This window comes from Stegastes partitus, unplaced genomic scaffold (genome assembly GCF_000690725.1).
Source record: "Stegastes partitus isolate 25-593 unplaced genomic scaffold, Stegastes_partitus-1.0.2 Scaffold1747, whole genome shotgun sequence".
In the NCBI taxonomy this organism is placed as follows: Eukaryota; Metazoa; Chordata; class Actinopteri; family Pomacentridae; genus Stegastes; species Stegastes partitus.
Window position 1 is genome coordinate 117,365 of NW_007579478.1, and position 24,702 is coordinate 142,066.

A 24,702-nucleotide genomic window follows, 5' to 3' on the forward strand; every position below is an offset into this window, starting at 1 on the left:
CCGGGGTGCAAAACAGGAGGAGAAGTAAATTAGCGAGAGGACAAGAGATCAGAGGAGGAATGAAAAGGACGAGAGTGGCTCTCGAGCTGCGAACGCAGGTGAAGGCATAGAAACCAGAGCAGCTAAATGCAAAGACGGTTAGATGAACAAAAAAAAAGAAGAGCAACGTTTTTAATTAAAAACCTTTTATTATTTAGACAAAATAATTAAGTCCGATAAGAAAAAAAGTTCAGGATAGAGAACTTAACAAGCTGCTTTGGACAAGTGAGCACCTACAGCAGACCATAAGCCCCAATTTCAGAAATCTCAGAAATGATGACCGCTGTTTTACATCTCCATATCCTTCGAGCCAGTTCAATATTCCTTCCACAAACATGAATAAAACCATATTAGAAACTCATATTTATCAGTTTTTAACAACACAGAAAAATCGTCACTTTACCACAAGCAGCATGTAACAAAATAAAATAAAAAATAAAAACCCAAACACAATCCCTCAGTGTTCATTTTCATTTCCAGAATGTAGTTCAATTTTCATTTGCAATTCAGGGCTGTAGCCTTCAGCAACCGCCACCTTCATCTGATTTTCGGCTGATCTCTTAATAGTCTACTTGCTTACACAGAGTCAGAGTCTTATCAGTGCCGCTGGCAGTCGGGACAGAGTGATAACTCATTTCCAGACAGAACCTGAGGTAGCCGAGGTGAGCAGCAGCAAACTGGAGCTAAGAAACACAAACAAATCCTCCATCAGACAAAGTGTGCTTCGTTCAAAACCCCCCCAAGTGGCTGAGCAGCACGAAGATGATGATGATGATGGTGGTGTTGTTTTCTGGCCAAAGACTAACAACCCTCCAGAGCAAAAAAAGCTTAAAACAAATCAATACCTAATCCTAACATTAACCTCAAGAGACACTATTAAAGAGACATTTTTCCCCAGTTGGACCAAAATCTAAAAGCACTGAACATATTTTTTATGAAGTATAAAGTCAATGTAAAGGCATTAATGAACAAGAATTGGTTTATTGCTTCAACTAACTGAAGTGAAAAAGAGAGAAAGAAAAACGGTGTCTATGGCTTTCCCCGTTGCGTCTCCATCAGAAGTGTGACTGCGGGTTTTTTGCACTCCGTTGTTCAGGGGACGACGGAGTACGGCTGGTAGGGCAGCATCTTCTGTCGCTCATTGATCGCGTAAATCCACGTGGGTTTGACAAAGTTCAGATTGCTGTTCTCCATCAGCGCCTGCGATGAGAGCGAGGGTGAAAGTGAGTCACGAAGTCTTGCACGACAGGAAGCCTTAAAGAGGGCTCCAGGTTGCCAGAACTGCTGATTCGGCGGCTGAGAACCGACTGTGACCCACGAGTTCTAACAAATTCAGAGGGCGCTCGTCTCGAAGAGCTCTTATTGGCAAGGTTTAAATACTTTGGTTCCCAATTTGATTCACTGCATTGATTTGATTACACCTTGCAGAATGAGTTGAGAAAGTGCTTAAATGAAAACGCTTAAGCTGATAGCGTCTCAGGAGCGGCACGTTCAAGGGGCGCTTTTCCCTCTGTGGCTTTTTGAAAAGAGTTTTTTTTTTTAGCTGTGCACTTTGTATAATTGAGCAACACTTAAAGTTTTGTGAAGCAGTTTTCTTCACAAAATTGTCTTTTTTTTGTGGGAGTGAAAGATAAAAACATGAGACAAACAAATGTTCGGTGCTGCTAATTAGCTGTGGCGGTCAAAGGAACTAAATACCAAAGGAAGAGAGGAAAAAAAAAAAAAAAAGAGGACTCACATCTTCAAAGGAGTCGTGCCACCCTTCACTCGTCACCACAAACTGCACCTTCTCCGTCATGTAGTCCTCAATGGCTCTGAAGCGAGGAGAATTGTGAATAATTAGAACTGCACAGGCTACGTCTTGCATCATTGTGAATGACCGTAAAGGTTGTGGCGGGTTGCTTCTAGAGCAGATAAAGGTCGTCTCACCCATTAAACGCGACGATGTACCGCAGCAGCAGTCGCCTCTCGTTGTTGGGGAATTTACCGTAGAGGAAGAATCGCTTTCCGCTGAGGAAGTCTGGAAGAAATAAACAAAATAGGAAGAGAGAGATGGAGTAGTTACACCAGGTGTACAGAACAGAATACACACTGATGCTGCTGTTTGTGTGTGGTCCAGGGCCGGCCCGAATAGCAGTTTCTGTTCTCCGGATGTTCGGCTCCAATTAATGATGAGTATCCTGAATATTTGGGAGTGAGGCACGGTGGTGGTGGTGGGTGGGGAAGTATTCGGTCCGACGAGGCAGCGGTGAACGGGCGTTTCTGCAATCAACAGTCACCGTACTGCAGGGGTGTCCAATCCTGGTCCTCGAGGGCCACAGTGCTGCATGTTACAGATGTTTCCCTCTTCCAAAACACCTGATTCACATGATCAGCTCATCATCAAGCTTTGCAGAAGCCTGATAACGATCCTGATCATTTGAATCAGGTGTGTTGGAAGAAGGAAACATCTAAAACATGCAGGACGGTGGCCCTCGAGGACCAGGATTGGACACCCCTGCCGGACTGTATCCCCCATCAGTGGCGGCAGCAGGGGGGTGGAATATTCGGAGATCAAAATTGATATCCCGATTCCTGCACAGCGAACGAACAGTCGGCTATTCGGGTCCAGCCCTAGTGTGGTCATCCAACATTTTTTTATTTAACAGGAAGACACTGAAATAAGAACAAAGACATGCCGGGTAGCTCAGGGATGGGATGATCCTCTTCAGCCTCAGCGTCTGTGTTTTCATCTGTCGATCCCCCGTATGGATCCTCGTCTTTCACCGGTGTTCTTTTTGCCGGCGCTTTCTTCTGTCTGCTCTCCTTTTCCACCCTTTCACAGGGACAAAAAAAATATATATATAATGGTAAAAGTTTCCATACATCGTTTCAAAAGAAGAAAACTCTCAAGTTTTTAAAAAACCTTTTCAGGGCTGTTGTCTTTAAGGCGGTCACGGCCACATAAACTACATTTTATTGCAATATTAGAGCGAACCTACGCAACTAATCAGCTAAATACCATGACACGAATAAAACAGTAGCTTTGTAGTTATTTCCTTTTGTGAGACTTTAAAAAGAGAGATTTTAGGTGTTTCCGATAGTGCTAAACATTTTATCTAATCAAGAAAAACATATTTGACTGGAAGAGAAATAAACACGTCTCGACAATGACTGTTCTACGTTCCTTGTAGTAACGGTAACAGTTCACTCATATAAACATATATTAAGAAGAACCTGGAGAGAACCCACGCTGCACGGGGAGAACATGGAGACTCCACGCAGACAGATACCGGGTGTCCTCACTGGGACGCGAACCGGCAACCTTCTAGCTGCGAGGCAACGATGCTAACCACTGCTCCATCTTGCAGCCCCATGTTTTACACGTTCATTCCAAATTTTTTGAACTTTTGAAAACTAAATATTCGAAGCAGTTCAACTTTCGTTTTTCCTTTTATGACAATTTCTGGCATAACAACATTGTCAAACTGAACAATAGACATTTTTGAGCTGTTTCTTCTTCTTGCAAGGATTGTACTGCTTCCACAGAAGTGCAACACTTCTGCTGTAGTGACAACTAAGCCCACGGTGACTAAAAATGTGGACGGGAAGTGCTTCGGGTTCAGAGGCTTAACAGAACTCAGAAGCCGACTTACTGCACCTCCATAAATCTGGGTGTATTTAAATTTTGTGCCGGTCCACCTAAATGACAAAGTGAGGCGCACCAGTGCGACCAACGTAAAATTAGTCTGGAGCCCTGAGCCAAGTGTTGTGTAACCGCTCAGTGAAAGTTAACTCAGGTGATTTACGAGCCAAATAATGACTCGACATGGGAGAGCAAAGATGTCCACGTCAACACTACAAACACTGGATGTTCTCTTTACCTCTGCAGCTCGTCCTCTGTGTCCACTGCAGATTCATCATCATCTCCTCCTGTGAAATAAATGAGGTGTACATTTGTCAGTCTGGTTGCATTTGTATTTAAAACAAAAGCATGTTTAATTTGCTTTTATGCTGGAAAAGGATCTGCAGAAAACGATGTTAAAAGTTTTACATTTTTCCACATGAATTTACTGACAACACAAATTACGTGCTCTGGCATCATTTTCAAACTAATTAACTATAATAATCGAACGTCTGAGCGCTAAACCTGCTTTAAATCTTCACTCCTCTGGGGAAAGAAGTTTAATCTTGCCATCATGTTTTCTACAAGATGCAATAACTCCTAATTCTCATTAAAACGAGGAAAAATGCCTCGTAAATCCACTTTTTTTCTCCTGAAGCATGCATCAGCAGTTCAATAGATATAACCTCGTTGGCAACACCTGCCGTGACCACACAATTCTCTTATTGAGGGGGGAAAAGAGAAGAAGCTCTAATTAAAATGCCGTCTCCACGTATGTGTTTGGTGGGTCAGCGCTCGTCGTCTCTCCTCACCGACGCGCCCCGGCTCTTTACTTCTGGCCTCGCATTAACATAGAAATGAGAATCATGCACAAGTCCCTTCGCGGCGATTACGTCGTGCCTCTATTCTTGCTTCTCCCTCAAAATGCATCTACAGTACGTATGTTGTTCTTGTTCCTTTTTTTTTTTTTTTTTTTACGGTGCCATTGTCAACTCATCCATTTCCAAGTGCTTCATAAAGGTTATCCCTTTTGTCTCATCCCTGGGCTCTCACATCGTCCCCCGGCCCCTCTCAATTCATTCAGTCCTCTTCAACTCCGGTGCAAACCTCTCTCCGTCTCTAGTTATCTGAGCTAAGAGAATGATTCACTGCCCATGAGTCACAGCCACTTAATCCCAGCTCTTGGACCTTCGCAATACAGATTTAAGTCCTTTTCAGACATGGGTCATGGAAGATTGCTGGGTTCATCAATGTGTTAAAGTGACGCCATTCTGTCTCTCGAGTTCATTTCAGACATAGTTCATCTATCTGTCGTGTATGATCCTCACTACTGCAGTCACAAATACAACCCACGGTGCCGGAGAGCGCCACGCGATATTTGTCATTCACAAAAAAGTAGACACCGAGAGAGGCCAAGGATGGGATTTGTCTGCTTGTATGACACGCTGTCGCTTCCTAAATAACGCACAAAGATCGGGTGCGTTTCTCTCCTTTTTATTGAATCTGATTTATGATTCGCAGGCATTTCACAGCATAGACATGTATAATAAAGGCTAGATGTCTAAAGGCGGCGTTTCGAACGGGATCACCCTTCGGCCATCTTGATTCGGGGCAGCTCTCTGGTGGAACCTGAGTCCTGTCGGACCGATCCGCTCTCGACGCTCTCTCGACAATAACTCACAACCACGAGAATACAATTAAGCTACCAAATGTGCACAAATGTCTCTCTGTGGAGACGAACATATGTTTCACGCTGCTGCAGGTTTTAAACAAACTCAAGAGTCAACAGTTCCAAACAGCTGGAAGAAACAAATGTCAGCTCCTCCTAACATCTTGTGGAGGGAAAACAATCAGATTACATTCATTATTGGTGAGTGTCATTAATCTAAAGCTGTTTGTGTCTCTTTTCATCGCAGTAAGGTTTTATTACGGACATTTCATTTTGTTGCCTAGTAGATTTTAAACTGTAGAGCAAAGTACAGTGTGCACACAAACTGTGGATTAAAACACGAGTCAAAGTGTCGCTGCTTGTGCGAGGCTCGGTTTAGACTTGTGCTGCGTTCAAAGTGATACGGAAACATTACTAGTTCCAACCTAGTGAGGCTGCCAACGCTACGCTTACGGATGAGTGACCAGGATGAGCATTTTGACATGCAGTCGACCGATGAACGGAACAGAGCGTATGTCTGAAGGAGGGAACAGAGACGCATCTTTACTTGGTCATTTATTAAGACGAATGAGGTTTCGTTGCTTGCAGTGCATTTTCCGCAGCATTTTAAAGAGCTGCAGACCTTTTAGTCGGCAGCGTTCTTGTCTGTGACTGAAAACTGGCGTCTAACGGATTCCCCCTTATTGCAGATTATTTGTGGTGGACAACCTAAACGCAGTACAGAATAAAAGCCTGATCTATTTCAATACGCACATACAGAGCAAAGTTTTAGTTTTAGTTCTATTCTAAAGCTTTCTTCTCTGTTAATTTTCTGTTTCTTGGGACAATTTAACTTCTTCAAGAATCTTTTTTAAACTGTCAACTTCTTTTACAAACACCAATCGTCATGTTAGCGAATAACGAGGGGGGAGGAGCAACAAGTCCCCAATTGGAACTGAAACTCAGGTGTTAATAGATCCTTAAGGATATAAGTATCTGGAACTCCCAACTAGTCAGTCAGAAGTGATGAAGCCTCTTGGATAAGAGGTGGAACGTCTTCAAGAAACTCAAGCAAGTCCAGCTGCTACCATTATTCTACCAGAATCGCTTTGAACTAACCCAAGCATACGAGACCATTTTTATTATTAGTATACATTATATATGCATTGTTTTTCTGTACCTTTCTGACCACCATCTTCTTGTGGGTCACTGAGAGCCGGTGTTTAATCAAAATCAAGGTGAGCCTCAGGTCCACTCATGCTTCAGCTAAAAATGTGCTGCCAGACTGGAGGCACCGACTTATGGGTGACGTCACGGAGAGTTCATCCATCTTCATGTATGGCTTTGAGGACAATGTTTAAGTTCAACCGGTAGTTTAACTTTAAAGTGAGCTCAAAAATGCACTGAAATCAAAAAGTTGGCCTCCACAACTTACAAGGAGCTGTTTGTTTCACACGTCAACACATGGGAGAATTTAATATTGTGACGATATTATTTTTCCTTCTTTGTTTCTCTCCACTCCCACCGTGTCCGAACTTTAAGTGCCTCTTTGATCTCGGCTGTCATATTTCAATTTCCTCCGTTTCACCTTTTCATTGGGCAGTCTGCCCACTTCCTGCCCCATCATTTCAGCCTGTCTGTGCTTCTTTGTCTCATGTGAACTTTTGGTGAACTCAAAAACACATTTAGTTCCTTGTAAGTCTGTCATCGTGTGGCCCTTTTTCAGGACAATAATGTGATTTCTCTTCTACCCCAACAACAGTCCCTACAGTGCGCGAAGAAAGAAAAAGAAGCGACACCGACTGAAATGTCAGGTGAAGTTCAGCTCCATGTTTTTCTCAGGAAGACTTTCCATTAAAATAGTTTGATACTGACCCGGTTCATCCATGTCAGTGGAGCCAGCATACTCGTCATCGTCATCCCTCTTTTGTGGCGTCTTTTTAGGGGTGACTTGTCGTTCCTGTTTCTGTGGAGTCTGCAAAGGCAGCAGGGGCAGTGTTTAAAGTGACTGATTTTTCATTTACTTATATTTATGGTCCAACTTAAGAAAACAAATTTACCTTTGTGTTCATTTCCTCTTCACTCTCGTGGTCCGCATCCATTTCGCTTTCGGAGCTCGACTCTGCTCCATCCATCAAATACCTGGAGGAAAACAACAAAAAAAAAAAAACGGGAGAGCGCGCCGTGTCAGGATGATTAAACGCCGGAGGGAAAAGAGCGTCTGCACAATATATCTTGTTCCCAATCAGTTTTACTTGTACAAATGATTCAAAGTGCACCGGGCCCTTGTCAGGCAAGAGTGGAACAAAAGCACGGTTCAGAGTGAAGGTAATGTTTTTCACCAGACGATCAATGAGCTGATTTTTTTAAAACACTGACAACACCTGTGCATTATATAGTCTCATGTTTAGATGCTGAGAGATGACCCCATCTACTGCAATCATAAAGTAGTCCCTGTACTCACCCGATGCCGTTTGTGTTTATCAGTAAGTTAAGAGTGGCTCATCAGGTCATAGTTTGACTGAATGATGTCCCCACTGGTCCGCCAGCTTGCTTCAGAGTTAGACAGCACAAGAATGACTGAATCCACACAGCACAAAGACCAATCACTTTGCTCTGTGGTTGAACTTTAACCAAAATGTAATTGAAATCTATTTTTGGTAAGATAAGATAATCTTTTATTAGTCCCAGGGTGGGGGCATTTACCATCATACAGCAGCAAAGGGAAAAGCAAACAACAACTAGAAGATAAAAAGCTCAATGGTGAGCAGGAGCCGCAAGATCGTGCATCACCGTCTTTCTAATGAACAGGATTGAAGTCTGTTTACCACATGATGCAACAATCAAATCAACCCTGATAAAAGACACAAGAAGTTGGAGGAAAGTCCATAATAGACAGAGGGAGTAGATTATTAGAGGAGCGAATACGACCCGATCAATATTGCTCTCTGCAAAGGTTTAGAGGGTGTGAGAGAAATAAAAACTGAAATGCTCAAATAAATTCCAGGGAGAACACATAACTGTGGCAATAATGACACAGGAAACGGATGGGACATGCACAAAAAGCAGGCAGGGACCATATAGAAAAACAACCCCCGCATATACACAAGGTTGTAAAATGAGGATCTGACATTTCTTTCGACCTCCTCCGTATATTTCCGAAGTCATGGGCACATTATCAGCTTGAAAGTGCGAAAAGCAGAGAGTTGAAATGCCATCGTTATGATGTAATCACCTCCGTACGCTCTGTCGGGAGACATTTTCGTGACTTATGCTTACCTTTTTCATAAAACCAAGTGTCCAGGAAATTGGAAAATGAAAAGGGACGCAGAGAGCAAAGGGGAGTAACACAGAAACTGCTGCTTCTCATATTAAGTGTCCTTATTACAAAAGTGAAACAACAAGCTCGGTCTGCTTAAAATGGACTGTAGGTGGTGTTTGTCTGGAGGTTAAACCAAGTTATACTTTCGCTGAAACAATCTTGATTGATTTGATTTTTAGAATAACATCCATCACCTATACACCGCTTATCCTCACTAGGGTTGTGGGGGGCTGGAGTCTATCCCAGCTGACTCAGGGTGAAGGCAGGGGACACCGTGGACAGGTCACCAGTCCATCACAGGGCTACACTTAGAGACAGACAACCAAGCACACTCACATTCACACCTACGGACAATTTAGAATCACCAATTAACCTAAAATTGTTTTTGGACTGTGTGGGAGGAAGCCGGAGAACCCAGAGAGAACCCACGCTGCACGGGGAGAACATGGAGACTCCACACAGAAGGATCCCGGGTGTCCTCACCAGGACGTGAACCGGCGACCTTCTTGCTGCGAGGCAACGATGCTAACCACCGCCCTTTAGAATCACATGAATAAGAAAAAATATATATTTTTGTACACTGTTAATAATAATTAAATAGCTTGAATGACAAACTAATTTTTAAAAGCCAAGTATTTTGTGGCTGCAGCCTCCCAGATGTAAATATTTTGGTTTTATTAACAGTCTATCATAGCTACGAAATATCTTTAATATAAGTTTTATGCATTGATCAGACAAAAAAAAAAAAGCCCGACACGTTCTGACACTGGGAAGTTTCCAGGGCTAAGCTGAACCTTGTCAGCGACTGTACCGTTCAGTAAGGTTGTGCTAATACCATGCAGTAGTGATGAATAAAGCAGAATTCTATTGACCGGAGCGTCGCAGTTTTTGCATGTTTGCAGCCTCTCAGCTGTGACTCATGTATGCAAAAAAATTATCTACAAATATTTTCCGTTGATGGTCTCTTTAAAGTTTTGATTAGTCTCCTTTCATTTTTAGTTGAAACCCGAGTCGTTGCTTTTGCTGGTGTTAGATTATAGTTGTATTGCTTAAGAGGGGAAACGGCAGATCAGTTTGAAGGGTCAGCATATCATTTAATGACACAACCATAATATAGGAAAGCAGTATGTTTACTGTAGCTGTGACTAATCAGCACTTTTTCGTCACTGAATAACTTATTGATTCTTTTTACACTCACAAAGAAAACGTCAAAAATATCGAAAAAAGACCCATTGTACATTCCCAGAGCCTCAGGCAACATCTTCTAATTGCTCCTTAAACACAATGTACAATAGCATATTTCAATGCACGTAAAGCCGGCTAATCTTCATTTTTGAAGAGCTGGGATCAATTATTTACTTAATTTTTCAAATTTGTGGGCAGTTAATTTCATATTTATCAACAAATCGACTGAGCTTCCTATAAAAGGATGTTGTTGCTGTATTTTGTTGAACTCCTATTTCAATCTTTTCGATTCTTTCTCCTCCATTGCTCATAAACTATAAAAAAAAATGCATTTGTGAGAAGCTCCGTTTGCTCGTGATGTTGAAGAAATGCTGTCAAATCAAATCAACGTCATTTATGGAGCGCTTTAGAAACCAACAATAAAAACAGCATAGAACAAATAAAAACAACTAAAACAGAGCGAGGTCTCATGCTGGGTTAAAAGCCCGTGAATAAAAGCGGGTTTTTAAGATTGGTTTTAAAAGCAGACAGTGAGGAGGTCTGCCTGATGTGCAAAGCGAGATCGTTTAACATTTTAGGAGCAGCAATGGAGAATGCTCGGTTCCCCTCTGAGCGTTCGCTTGGGCCTCGGTAAATCAGCTGACCGGAGGTAACGTGCAGGGGCGTAGAAGCTCAGAGAGGTTGGGCGGGGCGAGGCCTTTTAAAGATTTAAAAGCAAATAAAAGAATCTTAAAATGGACCCTAAAGTGCACAGGCAGCCAGTGGAGGGAGGCCAGGATGGTTGGGTTAGGGTTAGGGTTAGCTCCCTCGTTCGTGCTCCAGTTAGCAGACGGGTGGCAGCGTTCTGGACTAACTGGAGGCATACAAGGGAGGACTGGCTAACTCTAAAATAAAGCGCATTGCAGTAATCCAGCCAAGAGGTAATAAAGGCATGGGTTGCCTTTTCAAAGTAATTTTGATTTGAAATGCTGTCACTTGACGCACCTGCAGCTCCAAACCTAGACCTTGTATGCTTTGAGTCTTGGTATGCCGGTACGTTTTAACTACAGTGAGATTGTGCTGATATTTTACCTCCAACACTCAAGTCCTCTTTGGATGCTGATGTTTTTTTGCAAAGCGTTTACTTATTTGGTTCTGATGGGACACTATAGAGCTGCTTGAGTGCCCTCTGCTTACCCCTACCTCGGTCTGTTTCTGCACTGATGGGGTAATAAAGACGGAAGAAATGAATCATTAATATATAGGCCCACGCTGCATCAGGAGCCAAACGGAGCTGTGCATTTGCTTCCAGACGCTCAGTAACAAAGTACTTGTGGGCACAACAGTTTGAGAGTGCGTATTTGTTTGGGTACTTGTCATCATCAAAGTAAGTGGTCCCTTTAATTACCCATAGCAGATGCAGCTTTTAAATACAGGATACATCATCAAAGCTGCTGCACACTCCACACGGCGCACAATAGCAGCGCTGGGCAGGGGAATGGATTATTCGTACGACGAGAGAAGCGGGGGGGAGCACACTGGAGGGGTGAGAGATCTTCGGCACAATCAGAAATTGACAGAGAAAGATGAGCATGAGGGAGGATGACGACACGGGCTGCAGCGAACGCCTCGTTTCAATCCACTTTTTGAGAATTCTAAAGTACGGATCAGATTTGAGAAAACCTCAACGGTATACGCCGTCGCTCTTCAGCAATATTTATTTAAAAAGCCTTCCTGCCTGTCTCTCAGTCTTTTTGCATGCTTCACATACATACTTTAGTTGTCTGGAGAAAGCTCGTCACATCGTAACGCTGACCGCTTTCATTTCTGGCTTTGAAGAACCAGCGTGAGAAAAAAAATGGATTTCTGTCCACCAGTTCTTATCTTCCTGTTGGAACCGGATGACAATAATCTCTGAAATGACAGCCACCAGAAAATAACTAATTATAACCGCAGGAAGCTACACCAATTACACGTGTATACAAACAGAGCGGCAACCTGCCAATTTTTTATCGATTCATTTGTGAATTACTTAAATGATTTTTTAAAAATTGTCCACACTGACATCTTAAACAGGCTCGTGTTTGAAAACAAAATATAATCGATTAACTCTCATTTTAGACAAACAAAACATAACCAGCTGCACGTTTCAGCCCGAGAACACCGGGATCTTTCTGTTTGCATGTTCTCCCCGTGCAGTGTGGGTTCTCTCCGGGTTCTCCGGCTTCCTCCCACACAGTCCAAAAACATGTCAGTGATTCTAAATTGTCTGTAGGTGTGAATGTGAGTGTGCTTGGTTGTCTGTCTCTAAGTGTAGCCCTGTGATAGATAGATGATGGATGGATGTTTCAGCCCTAAATTTCACGATATAAGGTGATACAAGCAAACATAACCCATCACAAACGCACCGCATTATAAAATCACATAATAAGTCGATCATAAACTCACAGCATGTGAGCAAACGTAGGCGTAAAACTGCGAGATTGAAGCATATTGTACATTTGCACTGGTTTGTTTGAGCAGGATAGAAACAGGCAATGGGTGTGAAATTTGATACAAATACCCGCTGGGTGTAAACAGTTGGAAGCAGAGCAAGCTGGTGACCGTCGTCAATCATTCATGCAGATGCGCAGTCATTCAGCAACAAGATAAGTTTTCGTGTCATTCACTGATGCAGCCTGTGCGAAAACTGTGTGCATCCATTTCCCTTGATGTCATTACTTTCCACATCCCCATCAGCGAGGGGAAAATAACTTGAAAGCTCCCTCTTGCATCCACCAATTCCGAATATTGCGACGGCGCTGCGGTGCTCGTCAACTCGTCCGGTTTTCTCTGCTTCATCGTGGAACATTTTGCAACAAAGACGAGCGTCTCTTACTGTTTTCATGCAACAGTGTCCAATAATATCAGTAAACAGTATTATCGCCTTATCAATCACACCTTCCTGTGATCGACTTCTGTTAAAACTATCATCAAGGAATCATGGAGGAGGGAGGTGCTGCATTCCCCCATTTACATCAGCGGCACTGAGGTGGAGAGGGTGGAAACATTCTGATTCCTCGGCACACATATCAGCAGTGATCTGACCTGATCCCACAACATTAAAAAACTCACAAAGAGAGCACACAAACAGCTGTACTTCCTTAGGAGGCTGAGGACATTTGGGATGCCTCCTGAATTCCTGAGCAACTTTTACAGTCGAGGGTGTCCTCACCAGCGCCAGAACTGCTCCCTGCAGGACAGGAAGGCCCTCCAACGTGTAATAAAAACTGCACAGAACATCTCTGGAGTGGCCTTCCCATCGCTGCAGGACATCTACACCAGTAGGGTCATCAGGAGAAGCCCACAACATCATCAAAGACCACGCACACCCACAGCACACACTCTTCACACCGCTGCCATCAGGGAGGCGGTACAGGAGCGTGAAGTCAAGGACCACAAGACTGGCCAACAGTTTCTTTCCTCAGGCCATCAGACTCCTGAGCAACCACAAACAATGACCGATCACTGCTGTTCAACTTCCAGTTCAACACTGTGAACTTTAAATGTATGTATATCTGCTGCTACATCTTCTCACTGATGCTGCTACATGTAAATAGACACTATGCACCTTAGTTTCTGTCTCTTTTAATTCTTTTGTATATTGTTTGTTTGTTTTATATACATATATTTCTATTCTCTATTACGTATAAGGGAGTGTGCAAACAAGACAATCTCATTGCCCAATGTTAAACTGCTGTTTTTCATGCTGCGCAAAAAAAATCTTACCGGTAAACTTTATATTGCTGGACTCCATCAACATTTGCTTGTTGTTTAAAGTTGAGAAATGTTAAATAGAAATGACTCTGAACTCAGCATATTATACATGTGCCTTATACTTGAAGCACCTAAAACAAATTCTGACTTCTTGGCCATATTATTTACATATTTATGCATTCATTTCATTTATTTACTCTTAGTATTATTATTACTTTTAGCCTTGTTTTTATAGTTTTGCCCTGGATATGGCACTTTCGTTGCTTTAGCTATTTTACCTGGTGTTGTTGTATTGATATATTTTGTAGATCTTTTACCATGTTTAACTCTGTTTTTCCATTTTTGCCTCTCTGGTCTTTTTTTGTCTCTGTTGGGACTGACCGACCTTCTGTTGTTTATGGGTCTTCCTGAGAATATATATATTTATATTTATATTGATCATTAAGATCACTATCAAAACACAGAACGTTTACAAGCACACAGAGCACAACAGTAAATGACTAGAGCGCTTTTACTTTGGCTCTTACTTATTTCATTTTCAAGCAAAAACACCAAACATTAGATAATTCCAGATTTAAAAATGTGAGAAATCGCTGTTTATGCAAATTCAAATTGGCTCATCAAAATTAAACTTCCTCTTGTGTTACAATCTACATGTCTCATCAAATTAAAAAAAAAAAAAACAGCTACACGAGCAGATAAAAGTCAGAAATCATCATGATTCTATATCTGAGTGGGAAAAGAAAAGAGTGAACACCTATAACACCGTATTTAGCACAATCCCACACCTCCATATCGGTGCGCCTACATTTGCATGATATTAATATACGCCTGACACTAATGAGATCAGTAACCTCAGATAACTCTGCCTGATTGGAAACTGATTCATATTCCAGCCAGACACCATCATTACAAAAGTATGAAAGAACTCCTTAAATGACACGGCAAAGCTTCTTACAGTAAAGTACAGTAGACTTCCAATTAAATTGGACCTTCCGTTTTCTACATTATTCAGCACACACAAACTTGTGTGGAGCGATGACGGAGGACCTTGATGTTGCCAAAGCTCCCCCCCCCTATAACGAGGCATATAATTAGAGAGCCGCTGGAGCTGGGTGGGTTGAATTCGTGATCACAGCGGGGATCGTTTGCTCAAGGTTACAATGTTCTCTGTAGCAAGCGGCCGACGCTGCTGAGAGGTTTTTATTTTTGGACGCTTCAATCAGCGTGAGTGCCGTGAACAGACCACGTCAAGATTAAGACACGCTTAAGAGAAAAGTGTTAATCAGATATATGTTGGACATATGTTGCCATGGGAACATGTCCTTTAACAATATATTGAATCTCATCCAGCTGTTTCTGAGGCCAGGCTTGAGCACAGGCATCTCTATATGGTATATAGATCTAATCCAGCGTAGTTTCATTTCCCCATTAACACCTCATCGGCATCTCTTTCCACTTCATCGCCCTCTCTTACCGTTTATAGGAGATCTTCTGTTTCCTCTTGTGGCAGTCCATCACCCATTCCTTGCGTACGATGATGCCACCTGCTGACTTCACCTGGCTGTACTTGGGGGTGTTTGCGAAGGCACAGCTGGAGATTGATGGAGCGAAACAGATGTGCACGCAAACAGACACAAATAGACACGTGTGGTTACATCACCGAAGGGAAGCTGACAAGGGCAGTAGTGACAGGAGAGATCAAAATGCAATCGAACCAAATTACAGGGTTCTTAAACCAACAAGAGATAAAATATATATATATGTGTGTATCTCAAGAAAGAACATCTCTGGAAGAAATACAAACTTTTGCAGTTTGGATACAAGATAAGGTAAAATGATCATTTATTGTCATTGCTCATCATCATCATGATGACATTGTCTACAGATCACAGCTTAAACGTCCTCATACAAGAGTCAACACTTGTATTCAAAGCAACTGATGATGCGCGTCAATGTTATGTTTTTCAAAGAAACCTCTCTAGAAACTGTTCTCTCCACAATGCTTATCTTCATTTAATCTTATCTACCATCATTCTGTAGTTTCACCACGTCGGGATCCTTTTATCGCTCCACAATCTCTTTGTGGAGCCATAATTCGGAGCTGTCCTTGTCAACCAAAGGACGTTAACGAACAGTGTCCTCAACAGCGTGAAGTTTTGTGAAAATAAAAATCTGAGTTTGCTGAAGATGATGTGCTGATAAGGACTTACCGTAAAAAAAAGATGACGTTCAAGTGCATCGACTAAACAACACCCTAACTAAAATGACATTGAATTTCGCATTCATCTAAGCAAAAACAAACTTTACCACTAAAGGTACTGCAAAACAATGTCAACTATTTTGAAATGTACAATAAAAGAAAACAGAAATGTGTTTCCACTGCGGTAGAAATGTCTTGAACGCGGTCACGGTAGAAAACTCGGGGATCAATACAGGATTGAAGTAATAGTTTGACATTTTGGAAAATATGTAATTTATTTTCCTGCTGATGGATATACGAGAAAATCAATACAACTCTTATGTTTGTCCAATAAATATGAGATGAGGCTCGAGCCTACAGCCTGAAGCAGGTTAGCTTAGCAGATAGAAGAAGGCGAGTCAGTCATTGAGGGGTTGTCGTAGGTGGGTTTTGGCAGCTTTGGACAAGACAAAGCAAACGAGCTGCTTGCTGTGGCTTCACATTGACTGCACAGGCACTAACACGGGACTGATCTTCACATCTAACTCCCAAATTAAATAAATACATTTCCAGAAATGTCAAACCTTAGGGGCTACATATAGGCAACGCATCCATAAACTGTACTTTTTCTGTTTAGGTAAGGATAACTTAACCATGTGCTTTTCCCTTTGTGTCGGCTACTCACATAAGATGTGTGGAGTCAGGTGTCCAGTCGGGCCGGTACTTGGCTCCCATCTCCAGAGCTTTTTCCCTTATCTCCCCTCTGAAGGGGTTCTGGAAGCCGCTGAGGACAAACACCACCCCCTCCAAGATCCGCTTGAACGGCACCTGCTGCTCGCTCTGGGACTTTGCCGGCTGTTTGGGTTTAGGTTCGGGTTTGGATTCCCGCTTCTTCTCAGAGGATTTCTGTGCTGGTGACGCTGCGGAGATAATTTCGACACTCAATGACGTTTTTCCCTGTGTGAAGAAATAATCAGCTTTCCAACATTCAGACAGCGTTCTACCTTTGGCAGTGCTTGGGCTGGGGGTGCTGACCGGGCTCGGCTTGGCCTTGGGAGTCGCAGCTTTTCCCTCCGGTGGGCTCATTTTCTTCGAGGGGGGAGGGCCGAGGGCGGACTGCCGCTCTTTGCTGAACTCAAATTTTCTTTTTGCAGGTGGCTACGGAAGAAAAGTAGAGTTAAACGAGCTGGTATTTCATGCTTAAGCTATGAGAAATAAATCTGACTTGTCTGTTAAAGATAGACGTGTTGGGAGGAGACGCTGACGGATGGTGAACAGAATTAAGTACAAACCTTTCACACTTTTATTCTACTCTACCCCACCAGAAGGTCACCTGACAAAACCGCTGCACGTTTAATAAACTTGACTTACGTGTAAAATGTGGGAGGCATTTTTTTTCTATCTCCTTTCAGTCTGCTTTCTTAGGCATGTATAAGTGCAGCTAACCCCTATTGATTTTTTTCGTCGTTTTCCTTTCAAAAGTCAAAGTGATACGCGGCTTCTATCGACGAACTGTCACTCCCCTGCGTGTCAAGAGGTTTTATTAAGTAGATGAAAGCTACAAATGTAGCTGCTGCATGTGTAAAACAAATGCATTCGATAAATTGGATTTTGCATCTACACAATCTATTACTACATTTAACATAAACATCTTGTGATTTGTAATGAAGCGAGAAAGTATCAAAAACCTGATGAAAATGTGTGAAATGTAGTTTCTAGCAGTGGAAAACACATGACGTAAGATTGAAAAACCATCTGTAGGTGGCAAAAGAGCTGCTCAGTATATCAGATACATTTGTCATTTACCTGTGCTTGAGTGATAAAGCGCATCTCAGAAATGGTGACGGTATTGTGACAAACAAAGGTTTGCTTTCTGATTCAAACTCAATTCAATAATAAGGGCAAAAGCTTGTTTTTTTACACACTATTTCACATCAAATTAATAATCCTATGCACGGTGAAAAACCTCCAATATCTAGAGAAACTAGAACATCTCAGCTTCATCTAGCCATAGGGAAAAAACCAAACTTCTCATTGAGGGAGCAGCTGGCTGTCCTTCTGTGAAGACAGTGATGAAGATGATTACCTACCTGTGGTGAGGCAGAATTAGAGGAGGAAGCTTGGCCTGCTGAGTGGGAGCTGCCACCTGCTTGCAGGGCAGCAGCAGCGTAGCTCAACTTCTCACTCTGAGGAGATGCTAACGAGAGAGAAGAGCAGAGGGCCGGTGAGCAAACAGAACAGAACTATTCCCACAAAGTGTCTTGATAATAAAGGACGTCATTGAATTCCCCCCATCGCTCTGGTCTTCTGGCACACCAGGTCAGCTTTAAATTAAACCCAATTATATCGCTGTTGTCAGTTAACGCTCCAAGGACCTGGAAGAACTTAATTGGGGTTCAGCAGAAGGTAAATTTAAAGACTCCCGTCCTGTGAAAATCAAGTCTTCTAATCTTGTTATCATGTCCAAATGGTGTTTTGTATATGCTAGAACCCCACTGTAAAGGAAATAAGCAACCAACTCTCTGGCAGAGCATTTCGGGGGCGCGCTGGAGTCAAGCCCAGCTGACTCAGGGTGAAGGCAGGGGACACCCTGGACAGGTCACCAGTCTATCACAGGGCTACACTTAGAGACAGACAACCAAGCACACTCACATTCACACCTACGGACAATTTAGAATCACCAATTAACCTCAACATGTTTTTGGACTGTGTGGGAGGAAGGTGGAGAACCCAGAGAGAACCCACGCTGCACGGGGATAAAAACAGTAAGTACTGCATATTTGCAAATTTCTCTGTCACCAGTGCAAAGTGGATCGTGTCAGGCTCAGAGGACAACATGGTTTTTATCTGGAACCTGCACACAAAAGAGGTTGTGCAGAAACTCCAGGGGAACACAGACGTCGTCATGTCGACCGCCTGCCACCCGACAGAGAACATCGTCGCATCGGCGGCTTTAGAAAGCGACTGCTCAGCGTTTTTTCTTGGATCTTTTTGGCCACTCGTGTTTTTTTTTCCCCTACATTTTGTTGTAAGAGAAGCGGACCTCAACTCGACATTTGTCAAACGTATGAATAGTTTTGGTTTTCGGCTGAACTGATTTGGAGCAAAGTCTCAGTCTGGGTTTTTCACTGTATTGACCTGTGGCCAGAGTTCATGTATGGGATCAACTAAGACAGCATTCCTACGTCCCACAGCAGTATCAGTACAGGACAACTGACCACTGTGATTACTGTGTTGTCAATGAATCAATTATTGATTGATGAAGCTTTAACTGAAAAATTTCCGACACCTGTGTGACAGCGACATTAACAAAGGATCAGGTTTAGTGTGTGCTGACACGATCGGTTAAAAAATGCTTTCTTTAGCTTAGAATCTGTGCTTTCCTACAATGTTTGAGTAGTCAAAGTTGAGTGGGCCGCCGGCGGAGGGTTAGATAGAGATAGGGGCGGGGACTTCATAGATCTGTGCATACTGAAGGGGGCAAAGGTGTAGAGTTACATCCAAGTCATTTGAAGGCATGAAGGGATCGCCTTTCATGGAAAAACTTCTAAACATGTAAGTTTAATACCCAGGGATAAGTTTTAAGAGGGTCCAGAGAGGAACTTTGAATAGTAGATTTACCTTTGAGTGGAGTACTTGACTTTGCTGCATTGTCCCGATTAAAGAAGAGGCTGCCAGGTTGAAGGCTGGACCCAGATGAAGGAGACTCATCCTTCACCCTGAACTGTCCCAGCTTTGTCAGTTTCTGTCAGGAGAGAAAAAAAAGGAAGAGTTCGATGCCAGAACAGAAGATGGAGGGACTGCCGAAGTGCAATTGGTGTTAATAGAGCAAAAGGTTTCAACATGACAAATGATTTCATGAGCTATTGAGTTTAGATTAAAGGTACCACACACACGCTGGTAGGTTTTTGTGCTGGATTCCCACCAAGATATGTTCATGTCAAAGGAATACAGTTCTGACACCAGTGAGGTCTCGTGATTAATTCTACTTCTTAGAATACTGAGCTTAATGATGACATTAACAAGTCTAGGTGTCAAAAACCTCCCTGCTTTGTTTGGTTTTCTTTTTTTTATGTGTCATAGCACTGACTTTCAACAATTAAGAGTTGGCAACAGATGTCTGGTCAGATTCACAGCCTTGCTAACTTAGTTCCTGATTTACATGATCATTTTCAGAAGTGACAGGTTATTTATAGGAAATGTTGTACAGCAGTATCTTACGGTATCCCTCCCTCAGAACAATAAACCTTTAATATAGTCGGCTTATTGGGTTAAATAAAAAGTTTGTAGAAAAAGTGTTCTTATATATTATTTATAGCAATGTACTGCAATCATATTATTTATCATTAAAAACGTGAAATGGGGAAAAAGACAACGCTTTACTTACAGGGGAGGAAATCAGAGGATCATTTTTGTCCGGTGGTGAGTGGAACTTCACAAAGGCAAGCCCATACGCTATGTTCTATGAAGTGTGGAGACAAAAAAAAAAGTTCTGTTCTGTCAGAGTCTCCACTCAAACCGTGCCTCAACAGACTGATCTGACATCTAATCAAGAACCTAGGGCTGGACCCGAATAGCTGACTATTGTGCTGGAATCGGGATACCAATTTTGATCACCGCGCGGCCCCCCCACATCAAATATTCGAGATATTCGTCATTAATTGGGTCGAATATCCGGAGAACAGAAATTGCTATTCGGACCAGCCCTATTGGAACCTTGATCTGAGGTCTTACATTTCACTTCACATGCAGGAGTTTTTAGACAACACATATCGGTGTGCACATTTTTCACAAAAAGTACCTCAATGCAGCACCAGTGTAACCATGGTTACAGGCAATCATAGGCAATCCTCTGCAATAAACTTCAGGTACTGTGATCATTTAAACTTCTTACTCCATACTACAGATGTTCTTGTTGCTGCTGATGATGATCTGATTTGGACTAAGAATTAGATGGACCTGCACTCTAAAGATTGAAATAGCTGTTGATTGGGCCTTTACCTTGCTGTATGGTTGGCTACACACAATTTTCACTCTGTCCCACTTCTCCTGAGCCGTGCTCTTCTGTAGCTGGTTGGGCCCAAAGAAACGGACCCGGTTCATGTTGGTGCCATTACGGCTCTCCGTGGGGGACATGAAGGAAGAGGTGACCAGAAGCACCTAAAGCAGAGGGATCGAAATTGATGCAGGCATTAGTAGGTAATTGCTAATTAGGGGGAGTAGGGAAGTGAGATATATCTTAGTGAGGCTTGTGAGAATACCACATAGTCCTGGTCTCTGACAGCTGAAGAATTGCCCACCAGCACCTCGACGAAAGCCGACCCCTCATTTCCAATATCAATGCTGTGCACCTGCTCTTCTTTCTCAAACTGATAAAAAAGCAAAACAGCATTTGTTAAACGAGCTCAGACAAGGTGTTGAAATTAAGTATCTGAACGAGTATCTGCATGAAGAAAAAGTATTTAATCAGGCCTGACTTTTAAACATGTTTATGCACATGGAGACACAGAACAAATGCTTCTTACGGACACAAAAGATTCTAACATTTACTCTACTGAAGAAAAGTACAAAACAATGGAATAAAAATATAGCACAAGACCAAACGACTGGTCATTTTAGTTGATTTGATAGCGGTTTTGGGATCCTTTATATACACAAGCACGGAATTGTAAAGCTGAACAACTGGGGCAGGGAGAGCTTAGATGCTTTCGGCTATATTAAGAACCCCGTTTGACATATAATCAGCCAGGGACTAAACTTAAGGTGCATTTAACATGTTCTGTAAAGTTGTATAATTTGTTCTTAAAGTCTCATTCAGTCAGTGAGTGAAGAGAAACAACGATTCAAGTTCTACAGCAAGTAAGTGAATTCTGTTGGGTCACTAAACAGTAAACTGTTTCCAGGGAAAAAGAGCCAAATGTTTATGGAAGCTGAAGGAATCACCCTGAAGACAACACAGACAAGGGAGTTCCCAAGAGGACGAAAATATATCAACAAACGGGAAGTGGGAAGACACCTGAATACGTACGTTTACATTTATATTTACTGATACACCAAGATGTGTGGAAACAGTAGATCACGCTCAGCTGAGTGATATCATAATGTGGAAAACCTCACAGCACAAAGGGGAACACAGAAAAATGTGGGATTTCTAATCTACAAATAAAAAAATCTGTTTTATCCAGCAATAGATCTACAACTCTAATTAAATTAATCTGCTGATATCTGTCTTGTTTAATCAATTAGTTATTTGGTGCATAAAATATCTAAAAAAAAAATTGTGTAAAATGTTGATCGTGTTTCTAATAGCCCAGAATGACATCCTCAACCTTGTCCACAACCCAAAAGACACTCAATTTAATGTCACCGAGACGCAAAGAAACTAGTGATGCACGATATTAAAATTTCTGGCCGATACAGATATTAAGATTTCTGATATTGTCGATAACCGATATTACAGATGTTGATATGTAATTCTCGTTCACAATGAAAAATGACTTTAAGTAAGCACTGTGAGAATGTAAAGACTATTCCAAATTAGACCACATAGTTGTCTTTATTACGAAACCAAAGTTAAACATATTCTACAATTCTACAATTTCATTTAGCAGACGCTTTCATCCAAAGCAACATAAATCTGAGAGCAGATGCAACACAAGCAAGCATCTAGTCAGGAGAAAACAATCTAGATAAGTGCTACAGAACAAATTCAAGTGCGGTAGAGCGTTGATGCCAACAGCAGGCTGTGTGGGAGGAAATAGGAATTTTTGTTTGTTTGTTTTCAGTCTGTCAAGTGCAAAGGTGTTCAGTGAAGAGCTGGGTCTTTAGTCTTTTCTTAAAGACTGAGAGGGAGTGTCAGCAGATTGAACAGAGTTTGGTTACTTGTTCCACCACCAAGAGTCCAACTATTGATCTCGGTTGTGGTGGTTGTACCAGGCAGTTTTTGTTGGTTGAGCGTAGTGTTTTATATTATTTAGATATTTTAACATATTAAGGTCCAGGATCATTTAAGTAAAAACATCTGTGAAATAGCAGCAATATCAAATGTAGAGACGAAGGTGCTGACATTAGACAATCATTGGTTATTCACATCAGCTAAATTTGTTCATCAGACCGATACCAAAAAAACCCACTAACATCGGCCGATACCGATGTGGTCGCCGATATATCGCGCATCCCTAAAAGAAGCCAAAAAATATTTAAATTTAAGAAGCTGGAATCAGATCATTGACTTTTATTCCTAATTAATTGGTCAAATAGATGAATTGATTATCAAAGTAGTGATCATTCGTTTATTTGTTGACGACTAATTGATTAGTTGCAGCTCTGTGGTTCACACTTTGTGTTATATGAGTAAGTACATACAACCTAACTAAATATGACATCCTTGCCAACACTCTCGGAAGTCAGATGACAAAAACAAACCTGCAGAATGACGGATGTCTGCTTCTCTCCGGGTCTTGCTGCTTTCCACTTCCTGTAGGTGTCAGAGCTCAGCAGGTTGTCTGCCTTGTGTGTCTGTTACGCATTACAGCAACAAGCGAGGTTCGTATTAGGTTAAATCATTTTAAAAAAATAAGCGTTAAGAGACGAAACGTAACTTTCACCCATACACGTAAATCAATCAGAACTTACAGTGTCCTCGGTGCTGCAGGATACGACGTGTTTCAGTTGGATTTCTGGCATGTTGCTGACGCGTTAAGTCATAAACCCACCGGAGCAATATCGTAACCGGCTAATTACACACAGCAAGTTTCCTTTCAAGTGTCAGTAGTATAAACTCGCTAAAGTCCAGAAAATTGACTTGGTTGCTAGTGAGCTCCAGACAAACCGTTGACTAACGTGATAGCATGCTAGCAAACAATAGGCAGAGTGAACTTTTCCTGATTAGCCTGATGATTTTAGCACTGCTAAAGGGCTGCTGTGCGTCAATACGTCGCACTGCTACGTACGTGACCGTTACCCGCTACTGTGTCGTTACAGTAAACGCCAGAAAATGTATATTAATGTTTGAAATTTTAAGTTAAACGTGTGCGAAGGTGCACTCATTTTCCCACCAAAAGCCTGTAAACGTTGTGATGGGACGCAACTTCCGACTGCGAGCATTTTTGTCCAATGAGAGCGTCGCATTCTTCTTCTACGGTTTATTTTTTAGTGTGGTCAGCGGGGCTCTATCGCCACCAATCGGTCAAAAAGAACAAATTATAATGCAAATACAAAGTTATAATACAAAATACCTTTAAATATCTATAGGCTTAGATATCTAGAGAGTGTGTTCCTATTTTTTATGCATTTGTGACAAATATATACTTTAAAGAAGACATATTTCATGCTATTGAAATAGGTCATGTTCTTCTTCTACTCTTTAATTACTGGGGTCGCAAGATTTCATTGCCACCAACTGGTCTGACTGTATTGGTCAAGAAATTAGAACAAATACAAAGTTGTAATACAAAATACCTTCAGATATCTAGGGGTTTTGACATAAAGTGTTTGCTTTCTGTGTCCTGAGTTTTTCTTATTTGTGACTTTTAAATAAAACATTTTTTTGTAAAATATCCACTCTAGCTCAACAAGTCTCCTCCACTATGTGCAATATGTAAATATCCATTATCCGTATGTAAATACTCATAATCTGTATGTATATATCCATCATCTCATGCAATATTTCTTAAATCCTTAATTCTTTTTATATATTTGTCCTTTTTTATCTTTATATTTAACTGAGCAATTTTGCACTTTATCTTGTGAGCAATTTTGCACCTTATTTTGTTTTTCTTTTTTTGTTTTTTACTTGCACTGAAAATAGGAGAAGCTCTCCAATCTCGCTGTACACTGTATAATGACAATAAAGGGCATTCATTCATTTTTTTTGTAAGTTACCTATAGAACCCTGTGCAATATTATTTTCTACATTTAGAAGAATAGATATTGTATGTTTTCTCTACACATAGAATAATCTGTGCTCTATGATATAGTCAAACTGT

The 24,702-nt window shown here is 41.7% G+C and overlaps 1 protein-coding gene across 1 annotated transcript; it reads right to left on the minus strand.

Moving 5' to 3' along the window:
- Positions 1 to 168: 168 nt before the first annotated feature.
- On the minus strand, positions 169 to 24,076 carry xrcc1 (X-ray repair complementing defective repair in Chinese hamster cells 1). Its single transcript, XM_008302011.1, has 17 exons — positions 23,351 to 24,076; positions 23,141 to 23,233; positions 20,977 to 21,084; positions 20,717 to 20,875; positions 20,103 to 20,177; positions 19,337 to 19,460; positions 17,806 to 17,912; positions 16,720 to 16,873; positions 16,401 to 16,635; positions 15,011 to 15,127; positions 7,352 to 7,433; positions 7,167 to 7,266; positions 3,903 to 3,951; positions 2,718 to 2,854; positions 1,969 to 2,059; positions 1,778 to 1,853; positions 169 to 1,239 (listed from the first exon to the last, which is right to left on the minus strand). The coding sequence occupies exons 1-17, from the start codon at positions 23,399 to 23,401 to the stop codon at positions 1,132 to 1,134; spliced, it is 1,866 nt and encodes a 621-aa protein (XP_008300233.1). The 5' UTR covers positions 23,402 to 24,076; the 3' UTR covers positions 169 to 1,131.
- Between the last annotated feature and the right edge of the window lie 626 nt (positions 24,077 to 24,702).

Coding starts and splice junctions, on each gene's coding strand:
- xrcc1 (XM_008302011.1), bottom strand. CDS start 23,401: ATGCCAGAAATCCAACTGAAACACGTCGTATCCTGCAGCACCGAGGAC. Junction 7,434..15,010: donor CAGAAGATCTCCTATAAACG/GTAAGAGAGGGC, acceptor GTTTTCCTCCAG/GTATTTGATGGATGGAGCAG. Junction 2,855..3,902: donor ACAGAGGACGAGCTGCAGAG/GTAAAGAGAACA, acceptor TCCCTGTGAAAG/GGTGGAAAAGGAGAGCAGAC.